General features: G+C 42.1%; 1 protein-coding gene across 3 annotated transcripts in view; it reads right to left on the reverse strand.

The window, feature by feature from the left end:
* Nucleotides 1-12,802, reverse strand: part of nfic (nuclear factor I/C) — an 81,787-nt gene that overhangs the window by 50,584 nt on the left and 18,401 nt on the right. For all 3 annotated transcript variants that reach the window (XM_028403156.1, XM_028403154.1, XM_028403155.1), the window contains exons 2-4: nucleotides 9,970-10,140; nucleotides 7,671-7,847; nucleotides 6,775-6,958 (exon numbers count right to left, since the gene is read on the reverse strand). In XM_028403156.1, coding sequence (XP_028258957.1) covers nucleotides 6,775-6,958; nucleotides 7,671-7,847; nucleotides 9,970-10,140 — 532 coding nt within the window. The remainder of the gene's footprint in view (nucleotides 1-6,774; nucleotides 6,959-7,670; nucleotides 7,848-9,969; nucleotides 10,141-12,802) is intronic.

Here is a 12,802-nt window from a genome sequence, read left to right on the forward strand (position 1 = left end):
TTTTTTTTTTTCCCCCTCCGAGATCGCATTTTTGGAGGCCTTAACATGCCCAAAAACTCACCAAACTTGGTAGAAAAATTCATTCGCCCGAAAAATTTTGAAATTTGCTGACTTTTGAAATGCACATATAAAAATGGCTCTATAGCGCCCCCAACGCGTAGCCCCTCTGGCCAGTTTGACACAGGATTATGAAAATTGGCACACATATGTATCACCTCAAGACGCACAAAAAAGTCTCTTGGACCCCCCCTCCAAACCCAACAGGAAGTCCGCCATTTGAAGGTTTGTGGCCATTTTTGGCGATGTGTGACCCTGCTGCCAAACTTTTCACGCCTCGCATACTTCAACGGATTGAGCTGAAATTCGCCGTGTCCACTCAGGACACCATAGGGAATAGACGCATTCCAAAACTCTTACAAAAGTCTGACGGTGTGGCCGGGGCGTGGCCTCAAAGTTTGACCATTTCTGAGGACACAGAAAGTCTCTATAACTTCTTCGTTTTCTGTCCGATCTGTACGAAATGTCACATGTATGATCAGAGTCTGACCCTAAACACATCTATACAACAATATTGAGGCTTTGACAGAGCGCCACCTACTGGCTACACAAAATGTTGTGTTTTCATAGGTTTTTCTGCCTGCCCCCCTGGCCTGTTTTGAGTAGGGTCATGAAAATTGGTACACATGTGTATCACCCCAAGATGCACAAAAAAGTCTCTTGGACCCCCCCTCCAAACCCAACAGGAAGTCCGCAATTTTGAAATTTCTGTTAATTTTTGGTGATTTGTGACCCTCCTACAAAACTTTTCACGCCTCGCATACTTCATCCAAATGAGCTAAAACTCACTGTGTCCACTCAGGACACCATAGGGAATAGACGCATTCAAAAACTCTTACAAAAGTCTGACGGTGTGGCGGGGGCGTGGCCTCAAAGTTGACCATTCGCCATTACAAAGGAACTCACTGTATTTATTGCCCTAATGCGTAGCCCCGCTGGCCAGTTTGACACAGGATCATGAGAATTAGCACACATGTGTATCACCCCAAGACGCACAAAAAAGTCTCTTGGACCCCCCCTCCAAACCCAACAGGAAGTCCACCATTTTGACTTTTGTGGCCATTTTTTGCCTATTTGTGACCCTGCTTCAAAACTTTTCACGCCTCACATACTTCATGCAATTGAGCTGAAATTCACTGTGTCCACTCAGGACACCACAGGGAATAGACGCATTCCAAAACTCTTACAAAAGTCTTACGGTGTGGTGGGGGCGTGGCCTCAAAGTTGACCATTCGCCATTACAAAGGAACTCCCTGTATTTTTTGCCCTAATGTGTAGCCCCGCTGGCCAGTTTGACACAGGTTCATGAAAATTAGCACACGTGTATCACCCCAAGACGCACAAAAAAGTCTCTTGGACCCCGCCTCCAAACCCAACAGGAAGTCCGCCATTTTGACTTTTGTGGCAATTGTTTGCCTATTTTTGACCCTGCTTCAAAACTTTTCACGCCTCACATACTTCATGCAATTGAGCTGAAATTCACTGTGTCCACTCAGGACACCATAGGGAATAGACGCATTCCAAAACTCTTTCAAAAGTATTACCGTGTGGCGGGGGAGTGGCCTCAAAGTTGACCATTCGCCATTACAAAGGAACTCGCTGTGTTTTATGCAGTACTACCCATATACTTTATGCAATGTGGACAAAATCTTACAGTACTGCTATGGACCCGACTCTGAACAGATATATATGCTAATAGGATGATACGGTCATAGCGCCACCTACTGGTAGCAGGAAAGTTTGGTTGTAAACCTGTGTTCGTTGTATATCTGTGGAAATGAGAGGAGGAGAGCATAGGACAGGAGAGTATAGGAGACGAGAGCATAGGAGAGAAGACTGCGATGACCCCGCGGATCGCAAGGTGCGCGAGGGCCCGCAATGCTGCTTGCAGCTTTAATTAGGGCCCGAGCACCGAATGGTGCAAGAGCCCTATTGAAACCCTTAGGATTATTATTTTTTTTTTTTTTTTTTTTTTTTTTTTTTTTTTCCCCCTCCGAGATCGCATTTTTGGAGGCCTTAACATGCCCAAAAACTCACCAAACTTGGTAGAAAAATTCATTCGCCCGAAAAATTTTGAAATTTGCTGACTTTTGAAATTTGAAATTTATAAAAATGGCTCTATAGCGCCCCCAACGCGTAGCCCCTCTGGCCGGTTTGACACAGGATTATGAAAATTGGCACACATATGTATCACCTCAAGACGCACAAAAAAGTCTCTTGGACCCCCCCTCCAAACCCAACAGGAAGTCCGCCATTTGAAGGTTTGTGGCCATTTTTGGCGATGTGTGACCCTGCTGCCAAACTTTTCACGCCTCGCATACTTCAACGGATCGAGCTGAAATTTGCCGTGTCCACTCAGGACACCATAGGGAATAGACGCATTCCAAAACTCTTACAAAAGTCTTACGGTGTGGCCGGGGCGTGGCCTCAAAGTTTGACCATTTCTGAGGACACAGAAAGTCTCTATAACTTCTTCGTTTTCTGTCCGATCTGTACGAAATGTCACATGTATGATCAGAGTCTGACCCTAAACACATCTATACAACAATATTGAGGCTTTGACAGAGCGCCACCTACTGGCTACACAAAATGTTGTGTTTTCATAGGTTTTTCTGCCTGCCCCCCTGGCCTGTTTTGAGTAGGGTCATGAAAATTGGTACACATGTGTATCACCCCAAGATGCACAAAAAAGTCTCTTGGACCCCCCCTCCAAACCCAACAGGAAGTCCGCAATTTTGAAATTTCTGTTAATTTTTGGCGATTTGTGACCCTCCTACAAAACTTTTCACGCCTCGCATACTTCCTCCAAATGAGCTAAAACTCACTGTGTCCACTCAGGACACCATAGGGAATAGACGCATTCAAAAACTCTTACAAAAGTCTGACGGTGTGGCGGGGGCGTGGCCTCAAACTTGACCATTCGCCATTACAAAGGAACTCACTGTATTTATTGCCCTAATGCGTAGCCCCGCTGGCCAGTTTGACACAGGATCATGAGAATTAGCACACATGTGTATCACCCCAAGACGCACAAAAAAGTCTCTTGGACCCCCCCTCCAAACCCAACAGGAAGTCCACCATTTTGACTTTTTTTTGTAATTTTTACCGTTTTCTGACCCTGCTATAAAACTTTTCATGCCTCGCATACTTCATGCAATTCAGCTGAAATTCACTGTGTCCACTCAGGACACCATAGGGAATAGACGCATTCCAAAACTCTTTCAAAAGTATTACCGTGTGGTGGGGGAGTGGCCTCAAAGTTGACCATTCGCCATTACAAAGGAACTCGCTGTGTTTTATGCAGTACTACCCATATACTTTATGCAATGTGGACAAAGTCTTACAGTACTGCCATGGAGCCGAGTCTAAACAGATATATATGCTAATAGGATGATACGGTCATAGCGCCACCTACTGGTAGCAGGAAAGTTTGGTTGTAAACATGTGTTTGTTGTATATCTGTGGAAATGAGAGGAGGAGAGAATAGCACAGCAGAGTATAGGAGACGAGAGCATAGGAGAGAAGACTGCGATGACCCCGCGGATCGCAAGGTGCGCGAGGGCCCGCAATGCTGCTTGCAGCTTTAATTTTTTTTTTTTTCCCCCTCCAATATCGCATTTTTGGAGGCCTTAACATGCCCAAAAACTCACCAAACTTGGTAGAAAAATTCATTCGCCCGAAAAATTTTGAAATTTGCTGACTTTTGAAATGCACATATAAAAATGGCTCTATAGCGCCCCCAACGCGTAGCCCCTCTGGCCAGTTTAACACAGGATCATGAAAATTGGCACACATATGTATCACCTCAAGACGCACAAAAAAGTCTCTTGGACCCCCCCTCCAAACCCAACAGGAAGTCCGCCATTTGAAGGTTTGTGGCCATTTTTGGCGATGTGTGACCCTGCTGCCAAACTTTTCACGCCTCGCATACTTCATCGGATTGAGCTGAAATTCGCCGTGTCCACTCAGGACACCATAGGGAATAGACGCATTCCAAAACTCTTACAAAAGTCTGACGGTGTGGCCGGGGCGTGGCCTCAAAGTTTGACCATTTCTGAGGACACAGAAAGTCTCTATAACTTCTTCGTTTTCTGTCCGATCTGTACGAAATGTCACATGTATGATCAGAGTCTGACCCTAAACACATCTATACAACAATATTGAGGCTTTGACAGAGCGCCACCTACTGGCTACACAAAATGTTGTGTTTTCATAGGTTTTTCTGCCTGCCCCCCTGGCCTGTTTTGAGTAGGGTCATGAAAATTGGCACACATGTGTATCACCCCAAGATGCACAAAAAAGTCTCTTGGACCCCCCCTCCAAACCCAACAGGAAGTCCGCCATTTGAAGGTTTGTGGCCATTTTTGGCGATGTGTGACCCTGCTGCCAAACTTTTCACGCCCCGCATACTTCATCGGATTGAGCTGAAATTCGCCGTGTCCACTCAGGACACCATAGGGAATAGACGCATTCCAAAACTCTTACAAAAGTCTGACGGTGTGGCCGGGGCGTGGCCTCAAAGTTTGACCATTTATGAGGACACAGAAAGTCTCTATAACTTCTTCGTTTTCTGTCCGATCTGTACGAAATGTCACATGTATGATCAGAGTCTGACCCTAAACACATCTATACAACAATATTGAGGCTTTGACAGAGCGCCACCTACTGGCTACACAAAATGTTGTGTTTTCATAGGTTTTTCTGCCTGCCCCCCTGGCCTGTTTTGAGTAGGGTCATGAAAATTGGCACACACGTGTATTACCCCAAGATGCACAAAAAAGTCTCTTGGACCCCCCCTCCAAACCCAACAGGAAGTCCACGATTTTGAAATTTCTGTTAATTTTTGGCGATTTGTGACACTGCTACAAAACTTTTCACGCCTCGCATACTTCATCCAATTGCGCTAAAACTCACTGTGTCAACTCAGGACACCATAGGGAATAGACGCATTCCAAAACTCTTACAAAAGTCTGACGGTGTGGTGGGGGCGTGGCCTCAAAGTTGACCATTCACCATTAGAAAGGAACTCCCTGTATTTTTTGCCCTAACGCGTAGCCCCGCTGGCCAGTTTGACACAGGATCATGAAAATTAGCACACATATGTATCACCCTAAAACGCACAAAAAAGTCTCTTGGACCCCCCCTCCAAACCCAACAGGAAGTCCGACATTTTGACTTTTGTGGCCATTTTGTGCCTATTTGTGACCCTGCTTCAAAACTTTTCACGCCTCACATACTTCATGCAATTGAGCTGAAATTCTCTGTGTCCACTCAGGACACCATAGGGAATAGACGCATTCCAAAACTCTTTCAAAAGTATTACCGTGTGGCGGGGGAGTGGCCTCAAAGTTGACCATTCGCCATTACAAAGGAACTTGCTGTGTTTTATGCAGTACTACCCATATACTTTATGCAATGTGGACAAAATCTTACAGTACTGCTATGGACCCAACTCTGAACAGATATATATGCTAATAGGATGATACGGTCATAGCGCCACCTACTGGTAGCAGGAAAGTTTGGTTGTAAACCTGTGTTCGTTGTATATCTGTGGAAATGAGAGGAGGAGAGCATAGGACAGGAGAGTATAGGAGACGAGAGCATAGGAGAGAAGACTGTGATGACACCGCGGATCGCAAGGTGCGCGAGGGCCCGCAATGCTGCTTGCAGCTTTAATTACTTATTATTACTATTAAATTACTATTACTATTTATTGACATCTTGCTCGGCACCATCAACAAACATATTTGTTTTCTGTAATGTATGATGTTTGTGCATGTTTCTCCTTCATCCTCTTAAGGGGGTTCAGGCTCAGCTGCTCTGTAAAGCGCTTTGAGACAATTCTGATTGTAAAACGTGCTATATAAATAAAAGTGAATTGAATTGAAAAAAAACCCATGCATCAGGCTAATAAGGCTCTTCTTCACTCACCGTGAAGACATTGCACTTGCAGATGTTCTGTCTAAAGTTCTGTTAGTAACATAGTAAGACGGACATCAAGAGTAATGTACTTTGATTCTATTATATCACACCTCCCAGCTGAAGTGTTTCAACTGAGACAACTTGACTCACTTCTCATGTGGTTTCATCAATTCTGCTTGCATCAGTTTTGCTTGCTGGAGTGGTGAAACAACTGCTCCTGTTCATGCCATATCAGTTCAACCCAGGATGTGCAGATATGACTAATCTAATGACAAAACAGACTACCACAAGCAGACACAGAGCAAATGACATGCCACACCTGTAACCCAGAAAACAGGTGCTCTTTTAAGAGTCACAATTGTCAGCAGCAGATATACTACATTGCAGAGATATCCATGAGCAACCTTGGAAAAAATAGATTCCTTGACTCCTGGAGTGCCTGAAACACCTACCAACCAGAGCAAAACAGAGCAAAAACATTAAAGTACTGCTCCTTACTCACTAAGTGCACTTTTTACCCCTCAAGTCCTGTGGGAGAGTGGCCAGCAATCCCCAAGGTGTGAGGTGCTTTCTGATCAGAAATACTCAGGTGGAGCATTTGAGTAAATAAGAGAAGAATAAATGGTAGTTTACTAAGAGATCAACAGATCATTATAATGAGAGAATATGTTGAGGGGAAAAAAATCTCAAGATACTGTGGAAAATGACACCATGTGGTACGCCAGTATTTTATGTATGTATGTATCTTAAGTATTCCATAATTTTAGCATACAAATAAAAGGATGTTTTACATACCTCTTTCCTGTACATAGTAAGCAAGGTAGAGATCAAGCTCTTTGACAGAGACAGAGATGTGTTGAGGCTGGACACAGAGGAGTGGATTATTGCACTGGCCTCCTTTCACCAGCCGTTCTCCATCTGTACTTTCCAAAGGGATTCCTTTAAAAAGGATAACCATCACCAGGTCCAATCTCCATACCTTGGAAAATACATAATACAATCATTATGGACTGAACAAAAAAGTCATTCTTATGTGGAATAATCAGATCTCTTACAGTTCATTTTAGTTCCACTCAATTTTATATTTATAGCATTGTCTATGATCAAAATTGCAAAATTTGTGTTGTATGTGCAAGTTTGACCATGAGACGCAAAAGCAGCTTGTTGGTAAAATGATACCAATCACCCTGCTGATAGGGAATACATTTTTGTCACTCTCTTATCTTGAATTAAACAAAGGCACACTGGATACTGTCTAAAACAAAACAATTACAAATATTTGATATGTCTTGACTTTTTATTTTTTTTTATTTTAGATACTTTATTAATTCCAGAGGGAAATTCTTTACGGCTGCAAGGCGCACCACAGGCTAGGGTGAAGTGTCTTGCCCAAGAACACACAACAGTGACTAGGGAGGAGTTGGGATTGAACCACCAACCTTCCGGTTACTGGACAACCCTGCTATACCACTGCGCCACTGCTTACAAACACCTTACTGTCTGGTGGCGTTACAAGGACCATGCCACTTTGTTAATGAATTGGTGTATGATAGAGCTCAGGTAAATTGACCAGTTTGACCATGAGACACAAAAGCAGCTTGTTGATAAAATTATATCAATAGACATTTTTAGGCCCACAACTTTATTTGATGAAAACAAAAAACAATAATTCTTCAGCCAAAAATAAGTACCTTGTCAGCTTGTCGGAGGCAGTCTATGCGTCTCATTTTTCCTTTCTGATCAGGGTTTGAGAGGACACAGCACGCAGCTTTCTTCCTGGTGATAGACAGGACAAAGTCTTCTCTGCATTCAGGTCTAATGTCCTTTCTTAACTTAGCCAAAAGGCGGCTGGCCCATTTCTGTTTCACCTAGGAACACAAACGTATTGTAAAACAACAGATAAAGTATAAGTCTGAATAGTCTGAATAACTGAATTTATATATATAAATTCAGTTATTCGTATTCATATATATATATATATATATATATATATCACCTTACATATGAATATGAATGAATATATATATATATTTATTTATTTATTTTTTTAAAGTAGGCCTAATCAGACATTGTTAATGTAGTAAATGACTATTCTAGTTACAATAGAAAAGGCTGATTTTTTTAATTAACATTGTCTAGACTGTATGTCTGATTTGAAAAAAAACTTTTAAAAAGAAGACATTTCCAAGTGACCCCAAACCTTTGAACGGTAGTGTATAAATATATATACATTCTTATGCAAAAAATTGGGCACCCCTTAGGAAAACCACTGCATTAGTTTCTCACTTGCTGAGCTTTTGAAGCAGCAACTTCAATTTAACATGTTATACCTTATGGAAACAGAGACATTTCAGTAGTGAAATCATTTTTTTTTTGGCCCAACAGAAACATTTTTATGTGCATTTAAACAGAAATAGGCATGTGTATAAATTTGGAAACCCTTTCAATCACATTCATATCAAGACCTGTAGGCAGCACAAAACTGCTTTGATTGGCTCATTAGATCTTCAGTTACAAAGACAGGTGGAATCAATAATGAAAAAACCTATTTAACAAAGATAACTGTTGGCTGCGCTTGTCCTAGGTTCTTTCTTAGAGAGTGGAAACATGGAGGCCTCTAAACAGCTCTCCACTGACCCACAAACTAGGATAATTCATTATTACAAGAAATGATCTGGAAGGTTTGGACTGTCTATCTCCACTGTCAGAAATGTAGTGCAGAACTTTAAGGCCACAGGAGCAGTCACTGTGAACGGAAGATGTGGTAGGTCGAAACAAATACAGACCAGCCACAGACTACCTCCAGAGAACTACAAGAACATCTGGCTGCTGATAGTGAAGTTGTTCATTGTTCCACAATCCAGTGTACTTTGCACCAGGAAAAGCTCATTGGAAGGGTGATGCACAAAAAGCCTTCCTTTCCCGAGTGTTCATCACAAGAAGAGTTGTATGAGGTATGCAAAAGCACACCTAGACAAGAAAGAAGCATTTTGGGAAAGAAAGACTGTGGACAGATGAGACTGAGATAGTTTTTTCCGGACTATAAGTCGCACCAGCCAAAAAATACATGCAGAACCGTCAGGAGAGGGACAGAACATCATTATATTTGTAATGGGACATCAGGACACAAGGCTAACTAATTGTATATTTTTTCATATATAAGTTGCACCTGAGTATAAGTCGCATTCCCAGCCAAAGGATGGAAAAAAGTGTGACTTATAGTCCGGAAAATACAGTAGTTATTTGTTCACAACTAGAGGAGGCATGTATGGTGAAAAACACACTGAAGTCCATGAGAAGAACTTATTGCATACCGTGACATTTGGTGGAGGAGGTGATCAGAAGAAACAAGGACACCTCGACAGGGTCCATCATGTTCTTTGGCTGTGTGGCTAGCACAGGTACTGAAAACCTTGATAAAGTTGAGGGTCACATGAATTCCTCTCAGTATCGCAGATTCTTGAAAAAAATGTTCAAGAGTCAGTCTCAAAGTTGAAGTTATGCCGGGGTTGGATTTTTCAGCAGGACAATGATCCTAAGCACAGTTCAAAATCCATCACACAAAATCCAGAAGCACAAGTACAATCTAGAATGGCCATTCTGGTCCCCAGACCTTAACATCATTGACAATGTATGGATTGATTTGAAGCAGGCTGTCTACGCACAGAAACCAAGAAACCTGACTGAACTGGAGCTGTTTTGTATGGAGGAATGGGCCAAAACACCAACTGGCAGACTTCAGGGACTTGTCTGTGGCTATGGAGGCATCTACTGATGCAGTTATTTTCCCAAGGGGTGCTCAAACTTTTGCATAAGACTGTATATACTCTTACTGTAAATGTAATTAAAACAGGATGTGTTGCAAAAACTGGTTTAGTTCCAAATAAATCATCTTTAGGTTTTTGTGGTTAGCAAAAATGCTTTTTACTACAACTAGACTTTCCTTTTTTTAACATTTTTGTTGTCCACCAATTCACTTATTTGTCCCACCTCTGCTTTTTCCCCAAGTAATTCATCTTTAACAGCTCTCTCTTCTTCTTTAGTCATCCTCTTCTCATGTTTCTTAAAGTACTTCCTTTTCCTGGCCTGGAGGTTGAACCAAGTGTAGGCAAAGGCACGGACCTGGGGCAGCAGAGCCTCAATGAACGGATGGAACTCATCCTGTGTGACAGACAGATGAACATTAACACACAGTTATCAGTAATGTCTGTTCAATCAACTGTTTTGCAAAAGCACATCAAAATAATTGCAACATCCAAATGACTAAGTCTAAACATTAGGATTTGGTATACGTTTATTGTACCTGTAGAAAGCATTAGATTGTATAAGGTTTTAAAGGGGTGATCAGAGAGGTCAAAGGGGAGGTTTGACCTGTTGAGACACAACAGAAGACCCTTATTTCTGTGTACAGCAGTATCCAGGTTCATTGAGAAGGGGCCCCACTGCATGAACGTAAAACATTACATTACTTGTAATTTTCTACAGTTAGAAATATGAAATTACTGTTAATATTTAAATATTTGATTATTGCAAAGGGATTACATCTGAATACAGCAAAATAATTTGTGTTGGTTCTGTAAAGGTAAGGCATATAGATGACCGCTAGGATAAAAACAACTTTTCAATGCCTGTGTTTGCCTTCTTTTTATTAGCACTGCCTATCAAACAAGACTGTTAATACTAGTGCTAAATAATATTAATGAAAAAGATGTGGGATAATCATAAATGCTACCTATGCTAGCAAGGCTAACAGTTATAACAATGCTAGCCCCTCATTAGACTTTATCCCTCCTCTCTTGCACAGCACCTTATATTTCATGGACCCAAGACAGATACAGTCTTAGTCATTCTTAATTTTTTTATTTTAGAAACTTTCTAAAACTAGTATTCTTTCAACAAATTTGAATAAAATATTTACTTTTTCTTAACTTTCTCTCACATATTAAAGTTTAAAAATGACCTTAAGTCTGTTCCACACTCCACGAGAACAAAGAACTTTTTTTTTCGCTTGGCACTCCAAGAACAAAATGACATCATTTTATTCTCAGAGCGCTTGTTCCACAGCTCTTGCAGCCTGTTCTCGATGCATGGTCTGGACAGAACTTTTTTTTTGGTGGTGTGCGAGAACAATTGTGTGATTGGTCGGAATTTAGTAGGCATGATAAATGTGAACCAGGAGCGCAGAACACACTATACACAGACTTGGAAGGAGAAAGTACATCGACGATGGACAGTTTTAATGAGCAGCTGGCAAACAACTCCTGAAAGGAGGTGGCGATGGCTGCATATTAAGAAATTAATCCCATTATTGATCACAGCGATACAGTGGCTCGGTGCACATTAACCCTCGTAGACCCTTAATATTGTTTTCACACCTGTTACCTTAACCCTTTAAACCCAAGCCATACTAAAAGAAAAAATCACCTAAAAAGACCCGAAAAGTCTGAAGAAATGCACCACAGTAATAATGTGCATATGCATGTTCTTGGTGTCTAGGAACATCTAGGGACCTCAGAGAATGCATTTCCAGTGTTTAAAATATTGTGTCCTAATTGTGTACTAATATATTAGTATGCCTGAGTAAATTAGAATAAACTACAGGAAAAATGTAACATTTCTATCCTTGCCTGGGTTTTTTTCCTATTTGACAGAGGAAAACATTATGCTAACAATGATTCTATGTACACAGATGCCATTTATCACATTCAGCTATTCCTTGGCTACAAATATACCAAATTTGATAGAATTTGAACAGAAAGCCTTCACAAAGGCTTTGCTTTTTTTTCACTTTCACTGCATCAAATCTTTTCAGCATTATACCTAACCATGGTTATAAAGTTTGTTAATACTTTTTATGTTTTTTTTTACTCTTTTAATTAAAACGCATGATTTTTTAACTGACAAAACACAAAATATGCAATATTTTTAAAAATTGAGTTGTAAATTGAGTTACTTGGTATGAGGCTATACGATCTCGACTTGGTCAACATTGATTTTAATTAGGGCCCGAGCACGAAACGTGCCACCACAGAGTCATAAAAAGTCTTCAGGAGTGCCCCTTTCACTCCAAAAGACCGCAGTCTCCTCAGCAGGTAGAGCCTGCTCTGGCCCTTCCTGTACAGTGCGTCTGTGTTGTGAGTCCAGTCCAGTTTGTTGTTGAGGTGAACACCCAGGTATTTGTAAGAGTCCACCTGCTCAATGTCCATTCCCTGGATGTTCACCGGTGGGGGGGGGGGGGGGGAGTGTCGTCTACAAAAGTCCACCACCATCTCCTTGGTTTTCCCTGCATTGATCAGGAGGTGGTTTCGCTGACACCAGTCCACAAAGTTCTGCGTCAGTCCTCTGTACTCCGCGTCGTCGTCATCACTGATGAGACCAACAATCGCAGTGTCGTCAGAGAACTTCTGCAGCACACAGCCGTCAGTGTTGTGTCTGAAGTCCGACATGTAGAGGGTGAAGAGGAAGGGGGCCAGGACAGTCCCCTGAGGGGCACCCGTGCTACAGGTGAGCAGGTCAGACACACAGTTCTGGGCTCTCACAAACTGTGGTCGGTTTGTGAGGTAGTCCCTGATCCACTCTGACAGCAGGTGGTCCACCCCTGTCTGCTCCAGTTTGTCCTTCAGGATCACTGGCTGGATGGTGTTGAAAGCACTGGAAAAATCAAAGAAGGTGATTCTCACAGTGCTGCCCTGCTTCTCCAGGTGACAAAGAGCAGGAAGGTGACAGCATCCTCCACTCCATTAGGCCTGTAGGCGAACTGCAGCGGATCAATGAAGGAGCCCACTGTGGAGCAGAGGTGTCTCAGGACCAGTCTCTCCAGTGT

The sequence above is a fragment of the Parambassis ranga genome, chromosome 4 (genome assembly GCF_900634625.1).
Source record: "Parambassis ranga chromosome 4, fParRan2.1, whole genome shotgun sequence".
Taxonomy (NCBI): domain Eukaryota; kingdom Metazoa; phylum Chordata; class Actinopteri; family Ambassidae; genus Parambassis; species Parambassis ranga.